Here is a 25,188-nt window from a genome sequence, read left to right as displayed (position 1 = left end):
TTCTTCGGCGTCTGAATTTTACTCATAATAAATAAATACCATCGAGTTTTTTTTTTTAATTTGGACACGTATTTTGGAGGAATACATAGTGTTATTGTCTGTGATTTTCCAAACAATATATTCTTTTTTATTTTTAAGAAATCAGCCTATATTGATTAACTGAAGATGTCACGACCCATGCTATGCTATGAGCAAGTGAGGGACAATTATTGTGATATTATTTTTGGTAGTTTACTCATCACATGACAACTGCAGCCAAATAAGAAAGTGTCGTTTAATTTGAAAGCCAGAACCGGAAGCTCGTCTGCTGTACGTCAAGAGCGAGACTGTAGCGTTTTTTGGTGCAAGCCGAAGGCGCTCGTCAAAATGACGGCGAAGAAGTCTGGCTCACGACTGGAGACGGAGATTGAGCGGTGCCGTTCAGAGGCACAATGGGATAAAATACCGGAGTTGGTTCGGCAACTCTCTGCTAAATTGATATCCAACGGTAAGATGTATTTTTTTACATACAAGAGGCCTCCGTTCCCAGCTATCGGAATCCTGTGTACTTCCTGGATAATCAGAAGGTTATTTCACTACTCTACTATTCGCTCCATGTTTAAACTGTACATAACACATCTTCACAATGTGAAGTTAAGTGTAATGAACGGTTATGGTCACCTCGGCGCATTTACTTGAATTGTTAATGACGGGATACCTCACGATACGATACAATTTGCGACACGAGGCTTACGATAACGATTAACTCACAACATAGCGATGCAAGAATTATTGAGTCAAGGGTCCGGAAATCAACTTCCAAGACCAGAATCAAAGTGAAGCACATTCATTCATTCATTCATTCACTCATTTTCCAAACCACTTATCATCACAAGGTCGTGGGGGATGCTGGAATTTTTCCCAGGTAATTATGAACACCAGGTGTGGGATATCCTGAATAGATGGCCAGCCAATCGCAAAGCACAAGGAGACGGAAAACCATTCACTCTTCCAAGAACTGTGATGCCGATGCACTACCCACTAGGGCACCGGGCCGTCCACAGAAAAACATGTTATTTCTAAATATAAAACTGACCTAAATATTTTGTCACAGTTGCAGAAATGTCCAATTCATTTGAACTGGGATGACTGGATTTGAATGTGCATATGGTGTGAGTGGAATTGACAGTGGTAGACAAACTCATGAGTTATTGTAGTGGAAAATTCTAGTGCAAAATTTGGGTGAAGTGTAAAATTTTCTAACCAAGATGTCATTTTTTGGGGAAAAACTGATCTTTTTAAATTGTTAATTTGTTCCCTCCCATTGAGTTAAAATACACACTGCTCTTGTCTAAAATTTTGGTAGCAACATGTTTCTTTCACAACCCTTGTGTCATGTGAAGTCATTTCTTTTACACATGTAGAAACTGCATTTGGATCCTCATGTAAAAGTGATGTCTATTCTGAAATAATGAGAGTGATGACTTTCTTTGAAAAAAAAACTCTTTGAATGCATTTTCCTCACTATAACGACAAGCTCTGGTCACCGATTTGGATCAGCAAAAGGATTACTTGTCATAATTCTGCTTGGTATGTTTACAAGCACAGTGGGTGCTGTCATGCACATCTCGGGTAATCTCGGTCCGTGCATGGTGCTACTACAGTGAATAACACCGCCAAATGGTTGAGAATAGCATTGTTTTCGTTAATGATGACGATAAGAAAAATATTTTCATTGACGAACATTTTTTTCATGACGACAACATCGACTTAAATCGTGTCTTGGATGACTGTAACAATGAGATGATTGCCAGTTTTCGCCTGAGGAGGTCAACATTTGAATGTTTCTGTGATGTGTCATATATGTTCACAATATATGACATTTGCTTATTGTATGTGTACAATAATCATCCTACAAATTTATTGTATCCACCCCTTCCTTCCCCGAGACAGTGCACACCAAGGCGATCAGTGTAAAATAATAACAGGAAATGTATAAGAATATATGCTACATTCATATATTTTAATTTTAATCTATTAACAATTTAATCAGACTGAAATAAGAACGAAGTGTGTTGGCCTTGTTGGCGACCATAAACCTGGTGGCCACAAAACCAATAATCTCAAGTGACACCTGAAACTTCGACACGCTGAAATTTCCCGTATTTTCCGGAGTATAAGTCACACTTTTTTCCTAATTTGGTTGGGCCTGCGACTGTTACTCAATTGCGACTTGTATATACTTTTTCCTATCTGACCACAGCCTGTTGGTTTTTTTAAGGCTATAGTTATCTGAAAAACTGTCATGTTAACAAATGCCTATTTAGCCTTTTGTTCTCCATTTTACTATCATTACTTCAACGCATGTTCGTTTTTGGTTTCCGAAAAAATAAAAAAATGCCTTCCCAAAAATGCTATTTATACTCAAGTGCAGATCTGGGCAATCCGGTCCTTTAATTTACATTTTTAGACAGACTAGATGAAAATCTTTTGACTATTCATTGCGAAAAACTAGACATTTTGAAATGACTAAAATAGGACTAAATCAAGTAAGTATTTTCATCCAAAAGATTAAGACAAAAATAAAAAAGGGCTGCCAAAAAACAACACTGTTTAAGAAGTGGGATCACCTGCAAAATAAGGAAGAGCTCATTATATAACAATTTGTTTTATGATTATACAGATGATCTCGGAGAGCTTTTGTTGGGGGAAAGCAAGCTTCTGACATACCTGAAGGAGAATCCAATCAAACAGGGCGCCAGTCCGAGGGGTCCGCGACCAAAATTAGTGGAGGTCAGGAAGCACCTCACTGCTGCCCTGGACAGAGGAAACCTCAAGGTGACCATCATTGGCCAGATGGCATTCACTGTAAACCTTTTTTCAGTTTTTAAAGATCCTTTGCTGATGTTTCTGACTGTTTTCTAGGCTGATTACCTCCAGGAAGCCAGTCTCCTCGTGGCTAAACTGAGTTATGTTGAGGCAGAATACACAGAGGCTTTAGGTAACATGCCGTTTTCTTTCAATTTGAATACTCACAATGTCTTTTGACGTGTTGCGCCAATACAAATACCTATCTAGACGTTATGATCTTCAATACTAAAATGTGACATTATTCAGTACAGATGGTAGCGTGCAGTGCGTGGACGAGAGAGAGCGAGAGATAGGATAGGAGAGAGACTTGACGGCAAATTTTAAAAGAAGATACTTCTTGTCTTTTAATTGAAAATTACTGCGTACTCGTGACTCAAGTCATTTTTTTCCGATCAGGCATTGCTGAACTCATTGTCTTCCATTGGCAGCGCTAGACGCCCAATCTATTGGGAGAATGAACAAATGTTAAGACTACCAGTGATAAACTCATTGAAATTTTGAACAAAAAAGAGATTTTCTTCTTTATTAGTAAATTACTGCATAAGCACTTGACTGGAAAGTAACTGCTTTGGTGACTTGGTCTGACACTCATTTTCTACCATTGACAGCGCTAGATGTGTAGTCCATTCGAAGTGGGACAGATGGTAGCGAATGAATGAGTGTTCAGTCGCTGCCACTTTCCCACGTCAAATGGATTGGACATGTACTAGTAGTTAACTGATTTGTTGGAGGATTTATCTTAGCACGAGACAAAAACATTTACCAATACAAGTATTGATATCGGTGCAAACACTATCTTTCTTTTTCTTCCTATTAAAATGTCGCGTGTGATAATATTTCTAAAAAGGGATGTTTGATTGTTTCCAGGTCACTATAACAAGGTGAATTTGGATGACATGCAACTGGTTGGAGCTCCAGTGTATAGGCTGTCTATGATAGCAGAAGCCTATGCCACTAAAGGTACACACTTGCATTGTTTGACTTGCTGTGGCCTAAAACAGCTGTGAAAAGCAATAAAGATGGCCCCAACTGAATGATCGTTATTGGCCAATTCTGTAAAAACACAAGGAATTTATCACCATAAGCTGCTTTAGGATATGTACCCAATAATTTGTACTGTCCCTCCTGTTTTTCTGTTACACTGAGTCACCCGTGTGTCCTGCAGGCTTGTGTTTAGAGAAAGTCCCAGTGGCTTCTCCACTGCTGTCTAATAAGAACAGCAGTTCTCCCTCGAACGATCAGAACACAACTGAACGAGAGCAAGAAATCATTACCTGCTATGAAAAGTCTGGAGACATTGCTTTGCTGTACCTACAGGAGGCTGAAAAGGTCTGTTTATGTTAGATTAGTTTAGATCAGGGTAGATAACTTTATTCATCCCGTATTTGGGAAATTTCATTGTCACAGTAGCAAGAGGGTGAGAATACAGACACAGGAAAAGACATTTTAGACATAAACAAATCGGTAATAAATAATTTTATATATATATATATATGTGTGTATATATATGTGTATATATATGTGTGTATATGTATATATGTATATGTATATAGATATATATATACACACACATATATATACACACATATATACACACATATATATATATACACACATATATATATATATGTATGTGTGTAGTATATATATAAGCGTGTTGCTGAAATACATATACATATCCGTATACGTATCCATATACATATCTGTATACATATACATACATACACATACACATACACATACACATACACATACACATACACATACACATACACATACACATACACATACACATACACATACACATACACATACACATACACGCACACACACACATACATATAAATATACATATACATACATGTACATGTATACATACGGTTGGTGTTAACATTCAGCCATTTCTTTTATTAAAGAGCCTGACAGCTGATGGGAGGAAGGATCTGTTATTGAACGTTTTTTGCCCTCTTTGAACTTTTTCTTCAGAGTCATAGGCTTGCATTTTTGGAAACTTATTTTCAGCTCTCGGGACTATTTGATTGGTAATTTCACACAATTCTTCTTGCTTTTTCAGGCATTGTCAGCTGGAATTCAGAATCGCAGCCCAAAACCGGTTTCAGCTTCCCAGGACCAGGAACTGGGTTACTTTCTTGAGACAGGCCTACAGAGAGCCCATGTCATCCATTTTAAAAATGGGTAACACAGCATCTGTCACTATACGTCCACAAACAAATAATGGCAGATGCCAACACAAACTTTTTTTGCCCGTTTGTTTTTTAACAAATGATAATATTCATTCATTTTCCAAACTGCTTATCCTCACAATATAGACAATACAGACAACCATTCATGCTCACACTCGCACCTAGGGGCAATTTAGAGCGTTCAAATTATAATAATAATAATCAAATCTTCCAAAAAATATGCGGGTGCAATACATAACAAATTAGACCACAACCTCAAATTAACATGGCTTACTACCAAAACATATCTTTTCAGGGTCACAGACAACAAAAACACTAAGAGAACTGAAGAAATTAAAATAACACACTAACATACATCTTTTAAAGAAATGTCAATCCATGGCTTTGACCTGGACTCAAAGTTGGGAACTTTACATTATGACAATATTTGGGAAAAAAAGAAAAATCAGGTCTACAAACAAGGAGAATGAGTGAATGTAGCATCTGTAAAACTTGCAAAAATGTATGCTCTTGTCATATTTACTTACTCATTCATGCACATGCACATGGAAATATGCCATTTTTGTTGAATGGTTTTCAATTTCTGACATTTTGTCATCCATTTCTTTTCAATGCATAGAAACCTGACTCAAGGTGTCGGGAGATTTCGGGAAATTCTTCGAGCTGTTGAGACCCGGACAACGCAGAACCTGCGCATGGTAAGAAATCCGTGGCGGTCCATGCATTTTCTCCTAGCACCTTCAACGAATCAATCCAACCCTCAAAAACTATTTTATGGCTATAAAACCTCTACTGCAGCTACAGCTGCGAGACATAAAAAATAATCAATAAATCAATGCACAAAAATTGGGTAAAATCCACTTCCTAGCAGCATTTAATGATTAAATACAAATACTGGAGCTTTTCAGACATTACAACCGGGTGAGGGGTGATTTTCCCGGGAAAAGACAGCGATGGACGTCAATGGCGAATCAGCAAAAATTGCACTAAAATGGGGTAAAATCCACTTCCTAGCAGCATTTAGTGATACAAACACTGGAGCTTAAATACAAACACTGGAGGTTTTCAGATATCAGAACTGGGCCCACAATTGAAATATTATTTAGGAATATAGCCATATTTTCCTTACCAAAAATCCTTTTTAACTGTACACAATATCCATCCTCCTTTCTTTCTTTCTTTCTTCTTCTTCTAAAGCATGCAGTTTGAGTATACTATTAGAAAAACTGTATAAACCAATTACTTTTTTGGTGCTGGAGATTTTAAGTGTATTTTTGTGTGTCTTCTTAGACAATAGCGAGACAGCTTGCAGAGATTTTGCTCCGAGGAATGTGTGAACAAAGTTACTGGTCTCCTGTAGAAGACCCGCCTACTGTGTCACCGCTGGACGATCACTCGCGACAAGGACACATCCAAAGCAAGAAGTCCAGCTTAAGCCGACGCCCACGCGTATACTCCGGGGAAAAGTAAGCTAAAATGACATTGCTTTAAACTAGTGTTGCAGTGATACTAGTTCAGATACCGATATGGCGCTAAAACTGTTTAAGAAATAACGTATCGATGTTGTGAAATATACGTACTTTTCCAGGTTTATTTCCCCCCGCTAGGCGCCCTAGCCAAGCTGTCCACCAGCTCTGCTGTGAATTGCAATGAGTTAATGACTAGTGGACATCCAAACCATTTGAAGTGGGAGAGGCGGTAAATGGGAGTCGGTCCATTTGCTGCCAATCCTTTTCACATGACATGGATTGGACGTCCATAGTCGTCAATGAATGACAATGAGTTAAGCAGTGTCTGACCAAGCCGTGATAGCAATTACTATACATTCAAGTACAGTGGTACCTCGAAATATGAGCTTAATGCGTTCCGGGACTGAGCTAGTATGTCGATTTTCCTCGTAACTCACAACGAACGTGTCCCATAGAAATGAACTATAAACAAATTAATTTCTTCCAACCCTCTGGAAAAAAAACACCAAAAACAGGGTATTAGATTGGAAAAACATTTTTATTTGTTATAATTCGCCATCTATTAACAAAGTAACAAATAACTAGTGGTTTAATAGTATAAAATGTGTTTAATAGTACTAAAATTAGGCAGATTTCGCGGAAGGGAGAGAGAGTGACTGAGGGGGGGACTTTTTGCACGGCAACGTGTTCGTAACATAACATAAACAAATTTAAATGAATTTGGATTACGATGCAGACACACTCAAAAATAAGTTTCATCTAACCTTACACTAAACTTAATTCTAATTTTGTTTTACATTTTTAAACCTTTCTTCTCCCAGGTTGGCTGTATTTTACTCGTATCTCAAATTACTTGTATGTCTGGGCACTCATATGTCGAGGTACCACTGTGTGTAGTAATTTATCATTTAAAAAATAATCTTTTTCAAAATGACAAACAAATGGGAAGGTGTTGAAATCGGTTCTGGGAGCCAAAAAATTGTATCGGTGCAACACTAATTTGAAGACGATTTTCCAATATGCAGTGTTTTGAAATCTTTCTGAAATCCCACCTTTTGGAATCTCTTTTTGTATTGTTTTCCGTTAGTATTTTTTGCCCTCAGGAGAATACGGAAGAAGCTTTATTGCTGCTCCTCATCAGTGAGTCCATGGTAAGATGTGGGCAAATGAAATAAGTCTCTCCGCAGTAATACATTCTATCTCTTCTTTCTGTTGCGTGTGTTCAACTTAGGCCAACCGTGACGCTGTCCTAAGTAGGATTCCGGAACATAACAATGATCGAATCATCAGTCTACAATCGGCATCCGTGGTTTACGACCTGCTTACTATAGCTTTGGGCAGAAGAGGGCAATATGAGATGCTGTCAGAGGCAAGTAATGTGGTGGGCGACTGGCTACATCAAAGGTGTCGGGGAACAGATCCCGCTGCAAAATCATCATTTTATATGGCCTGCTTAAGTAAATCACCTTTAAAACATACACTTTGAATGCAGTGTCTGTAGTTCTCAGTAAAAAAAAGTGAGGACTTACTGCCACCATCAGAAAATAATTACAGTTTTCACCCATTTTCTGCATGGCTAACACATGCCAGCATGGGTTCACACGCATGACTAGGCGCAACCAGGCACAGTCAGGTGGATAAAATTGTTGGTGCAAGGAGTAGCAATCATATAGCAAAACGTAGACTGTTGACTCATTCATGGTCATAGGCAATGTTCCCTCTAAGCTGCGCGCGTGCGCAATTGCACACTACTCGTCTTCTTTGCGCACAGCAAATCATATGGAGCGCACAAAATAAAATCCCATTTTTTTTTTTTTAAGCTGTGAGGCCTACGCGCGAAGCACTCATCCGCCGGGCCGCCCATTCATAGATATTAATCATTACATTTTATTATTACTAAATCAGTTATGTGTAGTAGACATACACCTGCTTATGGCAGGTGTGATACTGCTGTGTGCCCATAGCGAGCAATGATGATGTTGCTCACACCGGTACTCCGTGTGCTCAGGGAGGTTGTCTTTCTGCCCAGACAAACAAAAAATTAGAGGGAACATTGGTCCTAGGTGATTTGTCCTAATACTGGGTTCCCTACCTCACATTCCTGGCGTTGCTTGCATATATATGCCCTATCATTCTCCTGTCCGAACTATGAGCATGTCCCACATTACAACTCTTTAGCTTATTAAGACAGATTTCCACTCTGTGTCTAAGTAGGTGGGATAAAGAAGTAAATATTTATTCATTTTTAATGCTACTTATATATTCCCAAGGGTCAGGGGGTGCTGGAGCTTATCCCATCTCACTACGGGCAGTAGTTGCCAGCTTTTCTTTTCATTTTTTCTCACCTTTTTTAAAATCAGAAAATGTAAAGAAAGACCAGGAATGATGAGATATTTACTATTATCCTTCAGCTGGGATTGGCTCCAGCACCCCACGAGACCATAATGAGGATAAAGCGGTTCAGAAAATGAGATGAGATGCAACTACATATTATCCTTTAAAATTAAACATTAAAAAGGAGTGTTACTGCTTTTTTCCACTTTTTAATTTTCCAAGTTAATTACAAATCTAACTTTTGGCAGGTTCACATGCTTTCATTGTTTTATTCGAACCCGTAAGTAAGTGGTCACTTGTGACCTCGTATACATTTCAAGATGAGCAGATAAATGCTTTTATGTTATAGTTATTTGAAATCACTGTGCGCCACTCTAAATTCTGAGCGACAAACAACCATCAAAAACGATAAACCACATGACTAGAAGCACCAAAAAATGATCAACTACGGTCAAATTGTGGAACTCGTATGGTGGCTTGAAGGACAAAATCATATTAAGTTACATTTTAAATGGGAAAATTAAAGCATTTTTAAAACAGATGAAATTTTAACCAGCAAAAGTGCCATTTTCATCATTAGGGAGCTACGAGGTCAAATATTAAAATACTGGTACTGGATTGATATCAAAATAAACTTAATGCGGGTGGAATTTCTCTAAGTGAATTATCTAAAAAAATATTTTTTAAAGAGGATTTTGCTGTTTTGGGGGGGAAAATAATATCTCTAAACCATTCTTCAACTGTTCAAGTATTTGGCAATTCAACATGGCAGTTCTGGCAGACAAAATAGCTCTGCAAAGGCAGCCATTATTACATCCTGGCCCGTGACAGTGAGTTTGAGGCACTTCATTTCACCTTTGCATTTTAGGCTTATTTTTCATGGTTGAGAACTATACTTCATGTCATATTTGGGTTAAATTAAAAAATAAAATAAATAAAAACCAATAAACCACTGTATTTCCAACTGCACCAATGAATTCATTGAGTGATCACTGCTAACATTCCCAGTTGAAATTCGCCATCATTGGTAGCCAATGAGTTAAATGTCCCCTTTTATTTTCTTCTTCAGTGTTTGGAACGAGCCATGAAGTTTGCGTTTGAAGAGTTCCACTTGTGGTACCAGCTTGCACTCTCTTTAATGGCTGCCGGGAAATCAGCTCGTGCAGTAAAAGTTCTGAAGGAGTGCATCCGTCTCAAGCCAGATGACCCCACCATCCCGCTGTTGGCCGTCAAACTGTGTATCGGACCCCTGCACTGGGTAGCAACGAATCTGATGCAGCATCCAAGTATCTAGTTAGAAATTATACAAATTGTTTTCTTATTAAATGAATGTCTACTCACCCGTAGTTGGATGAGGGGGAGTGCTTTGCCAAAATGGTGATTGACATGGGAGAGAAAGCAGCTGAGTTTCGACCAAAAGGCTACTTGGCGATTGGACTTGTTTACAGCCTCAAAGCCACAGATGGTATGTTTGTGTGTGTGTGCTCATGTATCCCACAAGTCTGAAACATTGGTTTATTGAATAATACACCTGACTACCCCCCTCCTGTTTGTCCCTGTCTCTATAGCGTCATTGCGAAGCACACAAGAAGACTATCAGAGGAAAGCTTTAGGAGCCTTCCAGAGGTTTGGTGTCTCTTTTTTTATTTTGCTTTCTCCTTTCCACCTATGTTAACTTCTAAGGTTTTTGATAGGTTTATTAATAGGTATACTTTAATAAAAGGAGAGACATCGTTGACATTCCAGCGATAACTTTCAAGTGAGAATCGTCCTGGCTCGTCCTCGCCACCGTGACATTCTGAAGAAACGGCATCCTCCTCTGTCTATTTAGTCGCGCATAATCAAAACACTTAAGGTAATCTGATTCAAACAATTGCATAAGCTAACTGAATAACACAATTAAGGTCAAAAACAACTGCCACAACAATTGCATAACAGGTCGGAAACCAAAAACACCTGCGTAAGAATTTGCACAAGTAAGCATAATAATTTTCATACAAGGTGAACCGAGCGACAGTATTTTTAAACAATATGCGAGTATTTTCGGAAGTTGATTCGATTATCGCCATCTGCCGGACTCCAAGTCAAAGCAATTTAAGAGTCCTTCACAGATCTTCATTGCGGACTCAGGTCAACAGTCCTCGGCCCGGAACTTGGTGACCTGTCAGGTCAATAGTCCTGAAAACAATTAAATGTCCCCGAAGCCAGCTGTGGGGGGAGTGACCTTGTTATATCGAGCTTTCGTCTGCTTCGTAAGAATGATATAGTAATATGCACATATTGCAATGCACAATATGCACATATATAATAATATCCCAGAATAACCCCAACAGTTTTCCAGCCCAACTAGTTTATGCTGTTAGTGAGCAAATTTGACTGCCATGTGAAGAGCAACTACAAAAAAGAAATAAGGCTCGTATGATCCGGCCCAAAAAGATCCTGATTTATTTTTTATATCGTCCAACCCTAATTCTTCGGACAATTTTTAGTTTGTTCTTTCAACTGTTTTAAAGAATCGGCGATACAAAGAAACTACTGGGAAATTACATTTTTATAAATATATGATGTCAATATTAATATATTTAATATTACTCAGTAGTATTGCTAGGGCCTGTTGAAGCTCCGAGCTAGAAAATCCTGGGGACCACACCAGCGTACACAACAACAAAACATTATCAAGCAAATGCATAAGGACTCTTCAATAAAAAAAATAATTTGGCATATTATTTATATGTCGTCTCTCTTTAGTACATTTTGGCAGCCTCCAAGCAACTGCGTGGCTTGCCTGTGTCACGTCTTTGGCGAGCAACGTTGAGCGTGGAAACGTAGAGTGAACCCAAATGCAGGCAATCAGGCAATGGATGAGGATGGAGTGCTCAAACAAAACTTTAATTCCTCAGGCAGGGCGGTTAGAAAATAACAAAATCAAACCTGATGTGGGAAATACAGGGAAGTGAGGAATGTGGAAACATGGAGCATGGAAACGTGGAAACAGAAGGCGATCCGACAATGACAAAACAATCAAAAGCAGCTGGTCAACGATAAGAAAGGGGAAGCCAGGAGGGACACACGAGGCAAAAAGTGAACACGCGCACACAGACGGAAAAATGAATAACCAAATCTAGCAGTCTGTCCGCTAGCCCCACCTAATGATGCATAAATATTTAATGTTAATATAATTACTTGTTTATAATTTTTCCTACGGCCTTTGTGTACCGCATATGCATTGGAAGGAATGCCAATTTTCATGTGTGTCATTGGGTTGTTCCATTGTATATATTTGTGTAGCTAGCGGGAATTTCGAAAACCAGGAAATGGATATGTGCAATTTTGTGTGTTTTGACAAACAGCTTACTGCAGTTGTTCTGTAAAATGAATAAAAACAAGTCATTTTGACAGACTGTTTGCAATCTGCCAAACAATACAAGAGTTAATTTGCATCCTTGCTATATTTGAGCGATTAAGTATGTCAAGACTAATCACAAAGTTTGACCTAGTAGTATGGCAGGGGTGATCGTACTTTGCGGTTTTTCGATTATCGCGGCCATGTCTGGTCTACATTATCCACGATATTCAAGGGATTACTGTAAATATTTTTTTTTCTAGACTTACAAACTTTATATTAAAATCACCCCCGCTAGGAAGAAGTGACTTTTCCCACCAATGCTCAGAATTTGAGCAAGCCTAACATATTGGCTTTTCAAAAAAATCAGTTTTAGAATCATTGAAATGACATTTTAAACACACAAACTTTTTTTCTTGACAGATCTCAGAGTTTGTCTCCAACAGATCATCTAGCCGCCTTTTATCTTGCACTACAGCTTGCTGTATCCAGACAGGTAACCGTCACAACAAACTATTGAATGGTAACATAAGAATATGAGTTATAAAGTCAAGGATGAGAAAAAATACTGCATATAGTAGTTGTAGTCCCACCTAAATGTCAACTGTGTGTGTGTGTGTAGATTCCAGAGGCACTAGGCTATGTTCGACAGGCTTTGCAGCTTCAAGGGGACGATGTTCACTCACTTCACCTGCTGGCCTTGCTGCTCTCAGCTCAGAAACACTACCAGGATGGTCTTAATATTATAGAAATGGCCCTCTCTGAGTATCCAGAGAACTTCAAGTGAGGCACTCAAAGATAATAAGAGCAGCTCTTTTACAATCCGTCATGTTTACAACTGCGCTATCCACCCTGTAGCTTGCTCTATACAAAGGTGAAGTTAGAGAGCATGTGTAGAGGATCCGAAGAAGCTTTGCTCACCTGCAAACATATGCTGCAGATTTGGAAGAGTTTTTACAACCTTACAAATCCAAGGTATACATACAGTCGCGCCGTCATCGGTTTTCGTTGTGTATTTGTACTGACTAAAATGCAATTTTTCTTACGGTAGTGATTCAGGGCGTGGGAGCAGTTTGTTGGATAGAGCCGTGGCGGACCGACGGCAGCTCAACGCCATGACCTTGCCGGATTTCAGTGACCCAGATACTGGTAGGCAGCCCTCACATTATCAAACGGATTGGATGTCTGTCTCCACCAATGGGAGCAAAGGAGTTCATTGATCACATATTGGTGAATCAAGTGTCTTTTTATGTTGGTGTGTATGTGTCATTAAGTAACCGGCACATCCAAGCCAATATTTGATAATTAATACCCTTGCTTCAACGTACTCCATTGCAATAATACATTTTTTAAGCCTGTTTATTTGCCTTTTTGATTTTATCTTTTGACATCTGTTTCTGCCCATTAATACTAAATTTGAACTTTAGTCAGACATCGGCTAAATTTTTGTTACATATTTGAAGGGTGCCTTCTCGAGACTGTTCCAATTCAACACTGGATCAAGGTTTAAAAACGTAGTAAACAAAAAAAATTGCACCCATTGAGGACACTATTACTTTCTAGAATTTTACTGCATCTCGCATAGGATGACTATCAAAATATTCTAGAGCAGTGGTGTCATACTGTACGTCCAGAATGAAATGCTTTAATTTTTTTCGACAAGGGCAGCGCAAAATCACAGTTGTTTTGTCAAGTGCGTGCACTCCTACACTTTGCTCAATTTCCTATCCGCAATCACATTCGTTAATTTGCCCCCTGCCGTCAAAACGGCCCTTCAAGTGGCAGCCAATGAGTTAATAAGGCACCTTAAAAGAAATGTTTATTCACCCCTCCCAGTCAAAATTGATAGGATGTCTAGTAAGTTAACTTTCTGGGCCAAAAATAAAGTGTCCAACATAAGAGTTGGCATTAATGTGGCCTGCCAACCAAACTTGAGTTTGACACCCCTCTTCTAGAGAGAAAGGTGATGCCTGTCTTGCAACAGGTTAATGTCCTAAACACAGTCCCAAAATGAAACCCTATTGAGCATCTGTAAAAGCGGCTGAAAGACAGTGTCTGAAATTTTTACTTATTAGACAGCAAGAGGAGTAGGATCAAAAAATATATATCATTGCAAGAATAATAAACACAGTTAATAATGAACATTCTATATTTGTCCATTAATTAGGGTATTATCAACAGTTTAAGTCTATTCATGCCATTCTTATGTTCTTTATTTTCAGTTTTTGGATTGACAATTATTTTCAGTTCCTTCCTTTTCAGATTTGATTCCATTTGGTTTATTTGGTTTACTGTTTCTATTTTAGCCTCAGGTTCCTCCTCCTCTCATACTGGTTCGGAACCAGTATCCCCCACTTCCCCCTCCAGCCTGTCCACGCTGTCCTCTCCACTCTCCTGCCCTTCTTCTCCAGTTTTCATCCTTCACCCTCCACCCAAAAAGTCTTCCTTCTTGCCTCCCCTTCCCTCTTTGATGACCACCAAGGCCGCGACTCACTCCTTTAGCAACCACGTCACTCTTCGCCAGCTTTCCTCCAAATGTTACGTGACGCTAGGTTCCCTCGGCTCGTAGCATGGTGTGGATTGCGAGGGTCCAAAAGAGCATTTTGAATCCAAAGATAATGAAACCTCGATTAGTTGAGAACTAACACTTCTGAACTAATGGCACTTACTTTATATACTAGTACAGTTTTACATCTAATATCATGTTTGACCTTGTTTTTATATCCACTCGGATTTGCTTTGAGTTTCTATCTTTTTTTCATTAACATCTTTCTGTTCTTTTCTCATCCCTTGCTTTATTTTCATTTTTAAGGCGGCCCTCAGGACGCTAACACGCTTGGTTTTTCTTCCATGTTTTCTGTTTGTAAGTAGCCAAAGTATAACCCCCCATCTGACCCTAAGTTATTCATTTATTGCTTAGTTTCCATCCATCCTTTGGTGTAGCTTTTATCCTGGTGAGACTGTTATTTATACCCACACGGTGACTTTATTGGTACACTTTGCAAACGTGAGGTTGTCAGCGCTGATAATTTAACTCTTAGTAGTTTTTTTTATTTTAACGTTAATTATTATTATTATGGGAGCAAATTCTGCTTCTAACCTCACAATACTTTTTGACTATTTTTCGTAAATAGTCGTCGATCTTGACGTGGAAGAAATTAAGATACTAGTAGAGCCAGAGTAACACAATAGTTGTTAAGATACTGTTCTTCAAACTTTTTCCTAACTTTATTCATGTTTCATGACCTTTTTAAATACGCGTAACTTCTGATTACACTTTTGTTGCACTGAACATGTGTACCAAATAAAGTGACTTTTGTACACATTAGCTTTTACACGATGGCTGCAACCAGTTTGAGCAAGATGCTTTACATATATTTAATTCCTTATAAATATTTTAAAGGAATACAGTGATCTACTTATTAAAAAAAACAGTGCTATCCATTAACTCATTCAAAGCCGTTGACAGTGATAAATTTCAAATCCCTTTGAAGCAGTGCTGTACTACAATACGACAATACATATCGCCAAAACATTATTCCATTTTCTGTCAATGTTTAACACCCTTGCCATTATCCGCATTAATAGAACTCTTCCTGCAATGTTCATTTTGGCCAGCAGTTAGCGCCCAATTTACAGGGATTAAATTTGTCATAGTATTACTTCCAATCGGCCTCAAGATGTCCCGATTGCCACTCATTAGTTAGCGAATTGATTTTTCACAAAAGCTCTGCTCCAGTTAAATACTGTTGCCACTTTGTCACGCTTTGTGATGCTATTTGGTGCGGTAAATTCTATGACAACGAAGTGTATACCCGAGTATGTTAGTGATTTGTTTTGCACAGAAAATATTTAAGCGCCACCTCAAGAAAACATGTCTGCTTGTATATTTTGGAGACATTTAGCTGTTAAATCCATTTGGAATTCTGTTATTTTTGTCTTTGGGAAGAGAAAAAAACTGCACTCCCCCATTTAAACTCGGTACTTGTACGATTTGCATACGCCATAGGCACAACACGCTACCATTTTGGACGTACGTAAAGTTTAATGGCAGTTGGTAGTCAGGTAACACGTACAGAAATAAACGTTGCGATGTATGGGAATTTGGTATTAATAGGTATTAAAACTCAAAACAATTATTGCTCTTTTTTATTTAGTGTGGATTAGTTTTACAGGGAATAAATGACAGGATGTAACTGTTCATTGGAAAAATAAATACATGACACTGCAAAAAAAAAAAAAATCTACCGCTATAAGAAAACTTAAGATTTTTTTCTAGTCATTGTATTCCTTTAATTTATTTTATGGCTTATGCATGTGTTGTTGGAAGCAGCAAACAATTAGATGTGCGTTCATGCTGCAAATGTCACTGTTTAAATGCAAGGGACGAAATGACATCCGCTCAAATACTTAGTCTTTAAAACGTACGTAAAATCTATTCATCGCATCTCGATAAACTTAAAATCGTGAATGACCTCAATCATGTCATCTGAGGACAGCAGAAAGTTTTCAGATTTTAAAAAAAGCAGTCGGTTGCGGCAACTTGAGTGGCCATGAGTGAGGCGGCTTCTGTAGACGTGTCTCAATTCAAGTACCGCAGCCCACAAAGTGTCTAAAAAAAATGAAGGGATTTCGGTCACAGCATTGTAAGAGCTATCCCAGTTCTAGAAAATCAGGTCACTTCACCCACGCACTATTTGTCAGCATTACTCGGCACTGATATGACACTTAGTGACGTACTCTGTACTGGACTGTCCTCAAAAGTAACGTGCAGAAAGATAATGTGCAATGTATCTCATTTCTAAGTCTAGTATTTAAATGCTGTTAAATGTACACAAGATTGGTGCCAGCTGCACACACTGCCATCAAAAAATGAGCATTGTTGCCCTTCCCAAAGTGATGATAAATATCCAATCGTGTTGTGTAGTCATACTTCTGCTGTGACTTTTAATGAGATTTTAGTAAAAAAACGTTCAACGTTCAACCCATTTGAAGGAGGATGGTGCCAGTGAATGCAGTTTCGTTCACTCTAGCGCTGTCAAAAATGACATTTCTTAATCTCGCCCAAATGCATCGGTCCCTGAATTTAACTTTTTTTTAATGAACTCTTTCAATGTGGTCCTTGAAAGCAAATTAATTATATTTGAATAACTTAGTTACTAGTAGTTGTCCAGCCAATGTGGTAAAAAGTTTGTTCTTCCTCTGGGCAAAATGCACCCTCCTACCAATTAGTTCATCATTTCAGACATCCAATCCTTGTGAAGTGGGAGGGTTGGCAACGATGCCACCCTACCGCCATCAAAAGAATCTAATGTATGTATTTTTACAAAAGCCATGGCATCGGTCCTTTATTGTATTATATTACCACACAAGGTGTCGGGAAAAAAAATTAGATCCGTGCAACACTACATTCAAATATTTGAGGTTCAAATTGTAACTGTCAATTTTAAACCAGTAAAATGACCAAAGGCGTAGACCATGCCATTTGGTTAGCGGGGGGCGTAGCGCAGTGCGACGGTGTGCGGCCCTTGAATTGAGACACAGCGTGTGTGCGCTTAAAATAACTTCCCGTGCTGTAACAAAGGAGCACTTGTTTCACCTGCTAATCGGTGTAAGGTCTCATTCAGTATTTATGCATGGAGGTGTGGATTTAGTTCACTTTACACGCTTAGTCCAGGCTCATAACACAATGTGTGGGTTGGTGTGTATTCATACAAGGGTGTTGTTCACAAAATATTCATACTGTGTGCCGCGGTGAGATTGTTTGATGATAATTTAGTCATCTCCTTCCAGGTTCTGTGCACGCTACATCGATAGCAGCAAGTCGTGTGGAGCAAGCGTTGTCTGAGGTGGCCTCTTCCTTGCAAAGTAGTGCCCCCAAGCACGGACCTTTGCACCCCTGGATGACTCTAGCTCAGATCTGGCTGCATGCAGGTACTCTCATGCACTGTTGCACTACATAAACACATTAGGACACCTTAAGTTCTTTTCAATGGGTGTGTGTGTGTGTCTCTTATGAACACCAGACTGTTAGAGATGTCACACACACTAAATAAGACATAGTAAAACTTCGAGAGATTTCTCAAAAAAGTTGGCCAAACCCCAAATTTACTCTAGAATGAAACTGTATTAATAACAAAAAAGAAAAAAAACGTTATTGTCCTTGTCCTGATATACCGTATTTTCACGACTATAAGGCGCACCCTCAATGAATGACACATTTAATTTTTTCCCATATAAAAGGCGCACCGCATTGTAAGGCGCACCGCTCCGCGTTACACTGGTCTACCGCACCGCATTATACAGTCTACAGTAGAGGCTGGGGTTACGTTATGCATCCACTAGATGGTGCTGCGCTAAAGGGAATGTCAACAAAACAGTCAGATAGGTCAGCCAAACTTTATTAATAGATTACAAATCACCTTTCTGACAACTCCATTTACTTCCGACATGAATAAACAACAGTTTGTTTGTTTTTTCTCCGAGGTTAGTATTAGTATTTTCGTGACACAGCAAAAGCATAATAACTCATGTTGAACAGGTGGGTGAATGCGGCATCCAACACGCACGTTTCCGTCTCACCAAAGTCGTCATTAATCGAGTCAGTAATTTCTGCCTTCCTGAAAGCTCGGACCACAGTTGAGACTTCCACTGGGAATGATGGCGAACATAGAATTAATGTGCTAGAGCTCAACCGAAATGAAACGCCGTATTATATATCTCAGCATTCACCGTGCACCAAAAATAGAGTCGGGGGCTGCTTTCCGTAGTTGCGAGAGTTGTTGCGGCTCAATATTGATCCATATATAATATATTTATATATATAGTTCGCAGTCTAGCACTGAATGCTCTGTTGAGGCCAACATCTAGCGGCAGGAGTTCTTTTGTAAATACAGCCGAAATGACGGTGAGCACCAAATTAGTGCGCTCGCCGTCATACTAGGTGTATTGACAAAAGAACTATATATCCCAGCAGTCACTGCGCACTACTTTTTCTACGGGGAAAATAGAGTCTGGGGCTTGCCGTAGTTGTGAGAGCTGTTGCGGCTCAATATTGATCCATATATAATATATATATATTTCGCAGTCTAGCTTTGAATGCTCTGTTGACGCCAATCAAGCAGCTGGAGTTCTTTTGTCAATCCACCCGGAATGACGGCGAGCACCAAATTAGTGTGCTCGCTGTCATACTGGGTGTATTGACAAAAGAACTACATATCCCAGCATGAACCGCGCACGGGGGAAAATTAAGTCGCAGGCTGCTTACCGTAGTTGCGAGACCTGTAGAGAATGGTGTACCCTATTGACTGATTTATTTTATTTTATCGTGATAACAATTTTAATATTGGTCCATATATAAGGCGCACTGGATTATAAGGCGCCCTGTCTATTTTGGAGAAAATTTAAGACTTTTAAGTGTGCCTTATAGTCGTGAAAATACGGTATTTGATTGACCTTTTGCAGTCGAACAATCACACCCCTTGGAGGCTGTTTTAAGGAAGGTAAATGGACAAACTCCTGGGTGCCCTATTTGCCTAATTGATTGGTATGATGGTTTTATATTGCCAACTGTCAGAAAAAAAACTTTACTGAAGACAAAAAAGATCAACATTCTTCAGACGTCCCCAAAATCGTGAAGAAATGTGTTTATGGGATATCTAAAGCGTACAGTGTAGATCAATATGGATGTGGTTCTTTCATTGAACCTGTGTGATTTTGCCCTGATAGCTTGCTACATTTTTTTCAATTTTCAATATATTTTCATATATCTGCTGCATAATATAAAACCATTTACCTCAATCTGCATTATATGGCACTCGTATTATTCCAAAACATATCCCTTAAAACACTTCACTATATATATGCTGCAATGAATGTGCCGTTGGGGTCATGAAGCTTGTTGGCTTAGCAACCGTAACTAAGAGCCAGAGGTCAATTACCTTGCATGTATTACTCATGACAGTCGGCAGGGGGAGCTAATCTTCTGACTATTAAGTGGCAGTACGGACATCTTGACGAAACCATTGCTAATTGTCTACTTTGTTTTTATTGATTGATTAGCATTATATTAGTAACCCTGGATTTAATACAATACAAGTACATAAGGTTCCAATATAGTTTTTAAACTTTTTTTAAAAATTGATTTTAAATTTTGCCGTCTTTGGCCCAGCCGAGGTATACATCGGGATGTCGAAGCCCGCTGAGGCTTCTGCCTGCACTCAAGAAGCATCCAACCTCTTTCCCACATCCCATAATGTGCTCTTCATGAGGGGGCAGATCGCCGAGCTTAGGGGCAACATTGATGAGGCCAAGCGCTGGTACGAAGAAGCCTTGTCCATCAACCCGACGCATGTTAAAACCATGCAGAGACTGGTAATGCACCTTTACACACAAATATCTTGACAGCCTCTACACTTTTGAGTCCTATATTTTGCCTGAAGAGTCTGCAGAACCTTTTTTTTCGAGATTGAGGTTAAAAAAATGCAGATAAGTGGCGGGTTTCCTCCTTCAGTTTGTAAGCGAGTTCTACTGGTTTGACAAACTAAGCAAACGAGTTATTCGTTCTTTGTCGACAGTGTTTCCGGTTCAGAGTCACCGGGTTGACCAGATAAATGACTTGAAAATATATGGCACATGTGGAATGCGCATTTATGTGACTTATTGGAAAACCTAGGAGAGAAAAATAACAACTACAGTAATCCCTCGATTATCGCGTCTGCACTTATCGCAAATTCACAATTTTGCGATTTTTTTCTGCCATTAAAAATATGAAAATCCACGCTGAAACTCGTGAGCTGAAGCCACTCTTGCTACTAGGACTCAGCACTCGAAGAGAAAAAAATAAGTTACAATAAGGGGTGACCCTACTTTGCGATTTTTCGATTTTCACGCCCATGTCTGGTCTACATTAACTGCGATATCCGAAGGATTACTGTACTACCATTAAAGTTTGAGATCAATAAAACTGTGGCACACCTTCAAGCCAATTAAAAAAATGTAAAATAGATTTCAAACTTGCAACTTTAGAAAGTGGCAAAAAAAAGTTGTCTCCCAAATATGCTTAAAGGTTGCCGAAACCCAAACGAGTACGGCCCAGAAACAAATCTCCATTTAAAACGCAGGGCAGCAACATTCTTCTGTCTCTTTTACGCAGTGAAAAACAGGTCCAGTCACACCAAGGACAAGAAAAGCGGACATATTTGACATCGTTTAAAATCTGACAGAGCCTAATAGCAAAGAAGTCAAAGAAGTAGTCGAAGAAGTTGTCAAATCGCTTAATCTATATGAATTTCCAAACTTCTCCAATGCCTGTTCGTGTACTTCACTGTTCTTAATTGGGGAAGTCAACATAAATGATGTTCTTACTGGGTTACAATAAGAGCGTACCAAAGTTTTAACATTACCGCTGCAGTTAGGGCCCACCAAAAGACTTTTTTTCAAATATAAGAAAATATATATTATAAATGTCTGCTATGATAATTGTTATATTTTTATTTATTTTATTGTGTGCATTAGCGTTAAATTTTCTGGTAAATGTTCCATAAAATGGCCAGTGTTAATGTAAAATATTTTTCACCATTAAAAAAAAGTGTATCAAATCAGGGGGCAAGAATCGTAATTAGAATCGGATCGTGAGTTTTTGTAATGTCAAAGCACTACTTCTACTGGACGCAATCGACTTTAAATCCATTTCACTTTTAACATCGAGTAGTCATGTTTCATTAATGTCCCATTTTGGCAGCCAATTAGTACCGTATCTACTCGCATATAAGTCGCATTTGTCGGACAAAGACATGACTGAATCGAGGGTACAGCTTATATGCGCATAAAAAGACAACATGCACGAAACTGCAAGGTGATGAAGACGAAACACCATGACACAAGACAATGCGGCCAATACGGTCACTTATTTCAAAATAGAGAAAAGATAAACAGATAAAATGCTAAACAAAATTTATTTTGACCTCTATGAATGAAATTCAAGAAAAAAAAATGTATCTTGCATAAAACGTGAAAAAACTCACTTGTGCCCGTCACTGTTCGCCTAGGGGCGCCACCGTCTTACCTAGTTAAACGTGCTCTGACTGGCCAGATGCGAGTAGCCTTGTTTTTGAAATTTTATTTCTTTATCCACGGCAACGCACTCGTAACCGAACAAACAAATTTTAATTAACTTAGATTAATATATACAGACATACTCAAAGATACGTTTAGTGTAACTTTACACAAAACTGAATTCTAATTTTGTTTAATTTTTTTTTTACCTTCGTTCTGGCCGGGTTGGCTGTTTGCTACGCCTCCACCCTCACGTTCGCTATCGATGGGCTGTTTGCTGTTGTATTGCCTTCAAAATATTCCGAAAATGATGCACACAAATGTCCTCGCAATAGGATAACACACGACCACTTGCACACGAGAAGTAGTCTTGAATGAGCGATCGCTCCGCTAACGGGAGCTAACAGGCTAAGGAAGTAATAACATTGAAAAAACAGCTCAGCCTACCCACGTATTGATTGTGGGTAATGAAGTTTTATTCTGAGAAAGGGTGCCATTGCCTATCGGTGTTGTGTGCAAAAAAAGACAGTGCACTACAATGATAAACAGCCTCTCATGTCATAGCCACCTGGCTTTCTCACATCTCAAAATTTTTCTCGTATCTAGAGCGAATTATTTCCTCAAAATTTTCCTCGTATCTCGAGCATCTCGTAGGTAGAGCTGCTCGTATGTAGAGGTACCACTGTAGTTGATTTTAGTCGATAAAATGTCTATGTATGGAAATAAATGTGTTCCGTGCTCCTCTTAGGGTCTTATCCTGCATCAGCTTCAACGCTACAGTTTGTCAGAAAAGGTTCTGAGGGATGCAGTGCAGGTCAACAGGTAAGGAAGAGGAATGTCATCTCCCATTTCCCAGCAATTGTGTTATTCATTTCTTCCTTGTGCACAGTACGGCTCACGATGTGTGGAACAGCCTGGGCGAGGTGTTGCAGGCGCAAGGGAACTCTGCCGCCGCCACTGAGTGTTTCCTCACCGCGTTGGAGTTGGAGGCCAGCAGCCCCATCCTGCCCTTCACCATCATTCCGAGAGCACTATGATACGACTACACCTATTAGCGGACAAGAGTTTTAGAAAAAAATGTGAAGAATGCATCGTTTTCATTCCCTGTATACATACCGTCCCATCATGCCTTGCTGTAACCCACCCCGCACCTACACCACGTAACCAAGAAGGTGCGTAAATTGAGTTTTGACACACATTTCCTACAGGAAGACCTAGAGTTTACATTATTTTTCCCCCAGGTGTCCTTATTGTTTTGGGGAAGCTGAAACTGCTGACATCTAAAAAAAAAAAAAAAAAAAAAAAAAAAAAAAAAGCGGAAACGTTGATGACAGTTCACCCTGTCGTCACCGTTTTAAATGCTTGAAAATTTGCATTTTCACTGAACTATGGTAATTGTATGTCTCGTTAGCTAAACTGGCCATACCTCATAACAAATCGCTGACGATGGTCCTAAAACACTTCACAATAACGCGCTTGGTTTGTTACATAAACCAATTCCTTAATATTTCCCAAATTTCCGCTAGGTTTTTGTGCTTAATCATTTGCTAGCTTCGTTGACCAATGTAGATTAGGTTTACAAACGGGATTAGCCATATAGCCAGTGACACATTAATTTCTAGACTTGCCAATGTCTTGCTAGCCAGAAACTGACTTTTCTCCAGATTTGCCTACACAAATAGTCACGTAAATGCAGAATTATTGCCACTTTTACGTTTCTGCTCCAGACCCTCGTCCTTTAAATGTGGCCTAAGCGATAAATGAACAACTGACAAGTAAACTTAGTTAGCATATCCTGATGACATGACTGAAAAACTCCCATTCACATAATGCTGGTCTTTCTTACACCACCCTAAATTTTAACCTAAACTGGATTCTACATTCGATGTTTTGGAATGGATAAAGATGTCATCCGTCTTCTTAAGCTTACCCACGTTTCCGTTTCAGAATAGTAATAATTGGTATGTTCGAAACATTTTCCATGTTGCTTGATTGACATGTTCATTGTATGTTGTGTAATGCTGGTCCCTTTTTGAGATTCTTGTTACTGTAAGCCAATGAGGTAAGCGCGCCTGTTTACCCTGATTGAAATGAGATATTTAAACAGTGCCTGAAGCTATCTATAGCAAGCGCCAACTAGCTTGGCCTAGCCTGTTAGCAGCTCAGCTAAAGGCCTTAGCTTCATGTTCTAATGACTATATATATTTGCCAAAGTAGTCGTGAACGTGACACCTACTATTTTGGAGGAAAATGTCATTTAGATCTGTCGATGCGCATACCTAAAAATGCCACCCGTCTTTACCCGTTTTAAATGTCCAGATTTTTGTTTTGCGGGAACGTCAAATTGTAACGGTTGTATATTTTCTAGTGCCATGTGTATTATTATTCTGGAAAATAATTCTATTTTCTGCACAGAGCGTTGAATGCTGTAAATGGAGTGTGTCGATTGTGAGAAATTAAAAGTCTACGTTTTCTCGGATTTCATTTGGACATATTTTTGGAGCGCAGCGTCAGTGGTTGACCTCAGGGTCACATGCGGGTTTGCATCTCAAGTGAGTGTCTGGCAACCACGAGGTGAGTTTGTGTGTCTTTTATCAGTGGATTTTCCACGACTGACAGCCTTTGTCCTGCGGTGTCAATCACGTGCAGACCCCCCACTTCACTCTCGGGTATCACTGCGTCGTTTCCTTTTTTACGGTCATGACCTGTCCACCCAATAAGGGAGAGCATTTCCACAACACCGAAAAAGAGTTTCGACACAAGCTTACTTTAGTTAAATTGCCAAAATGAGCTAAAATAGTATTTTTCTAATTGCTTGACGACATTAGACATCGAATCCATTTTGACGAGGGCTCAAATTGTGATTGCTTTTCTAATTGCAGGAGATTCAATCCTTGACTACTTACATCGCTTTTCTTGCCTGTGTCCATCT

The 25,188-nt window shown here is 39.1% G+C and overlaps 1 protein-coding gene across 3 annotated transcripts; it reads left to right on the top strand.

Annotated features, from left to right (window-relative positions):
• The first annotated feature begins 299 nt into the window (after positions 1–299).
• Positions 300–24,735, top strand: ttc7b (tetratricopeptide repeat domain 7B). 3 transcript variants are annotated; one of them, XM_077621591.1, is made up of 23 exons: positions 300–487; positions 2,663–2,817; positions 2,905–2,980; positions 3,718–3,810; positions 4,016–4,179; positions 4,925–5,046; positions 5,674–5,752; positions 6,345–6,520; positions 7,611–7,674; positions 7,755–7,892; positions 9,927–10,115; positions 10,205–10,322; positions 10,426–10,483; positions 12,624–12,696; positions 12,823–12,983; positions 13,059–13,175; positions 13,252–13,349; positions 14,507–14,737; positions 15,013–15,063; positions 17,994–18,134; positions 20,371–20,573; positions 23,005–23,078; positions 23,146–24,735. In XM_077621591.1, the coding sequence occupies exons 1-23, from the start codon at positions 367–369 to the stop codon at positions 23,291–23,293; spliced, it is 2,850 nt and encodes a 949-aa protein (XP_077477717.1). In that variant the 5' UTR covers positions 300–366; the 3' UTR covers positions 23,294–24,735. The 3 variants fall into 3 exon arrangements, with proteins under 3 accessions (XP_077477717.1, XP_077477715.1, XP_077477716.1); XM_077621589.1 differs by lacking the exon at positions 14,507–14,737; XM_077621590.1 differs by lacking the exons at positions 14,507–14,737; positions 15,013–15,063.
• Positions 24,736–25,188: the final 453 nt, after the last annotated feature.

This window comes from Stigmatopora argus, chromosome 15, assembly GCF_051989625.1.
Source record: "Stigmatopora argus isolate UIUO_Sarg chromosome 15, RoL_Sarg_1.0, whole genome shotgun sequence".
In the NCBI taxonomy this organism is placed as follows: Eukaryota; Metazoa; Chordata; class Actinopteri; order Syngnathiformes; family Syngnathidae; genus Stigmatopora; species Stigmatopora argus.
This window is presented reverse-complemented; position numbering and strand designations above follow the sequence as displayed.

Bases quoted from the DNA above. Each gene is read 5' to 3' on its own strand.
- ttc7b (XM_077621591.1), top strand. From the start codon at position 367: ATGACGGCGAAGAAGTCTGGCTCACGACTGGAGACGGAGATTGAGCGG. The intron at 5,753-6,344 runs GTAAGAAATCCG...GTGTCTTCTTAG, and splicing joins CAACGCAGAACCTGCGCATG to ACAATAGCGAGACAGCTTGC. The intron at 13,176-13,251 runs GTATACATACAG...TTCTTACGGTAG, and splicing joins TACAACCTTACAAATCCAAG to TGATTCAGGGCGTGGGAGCA.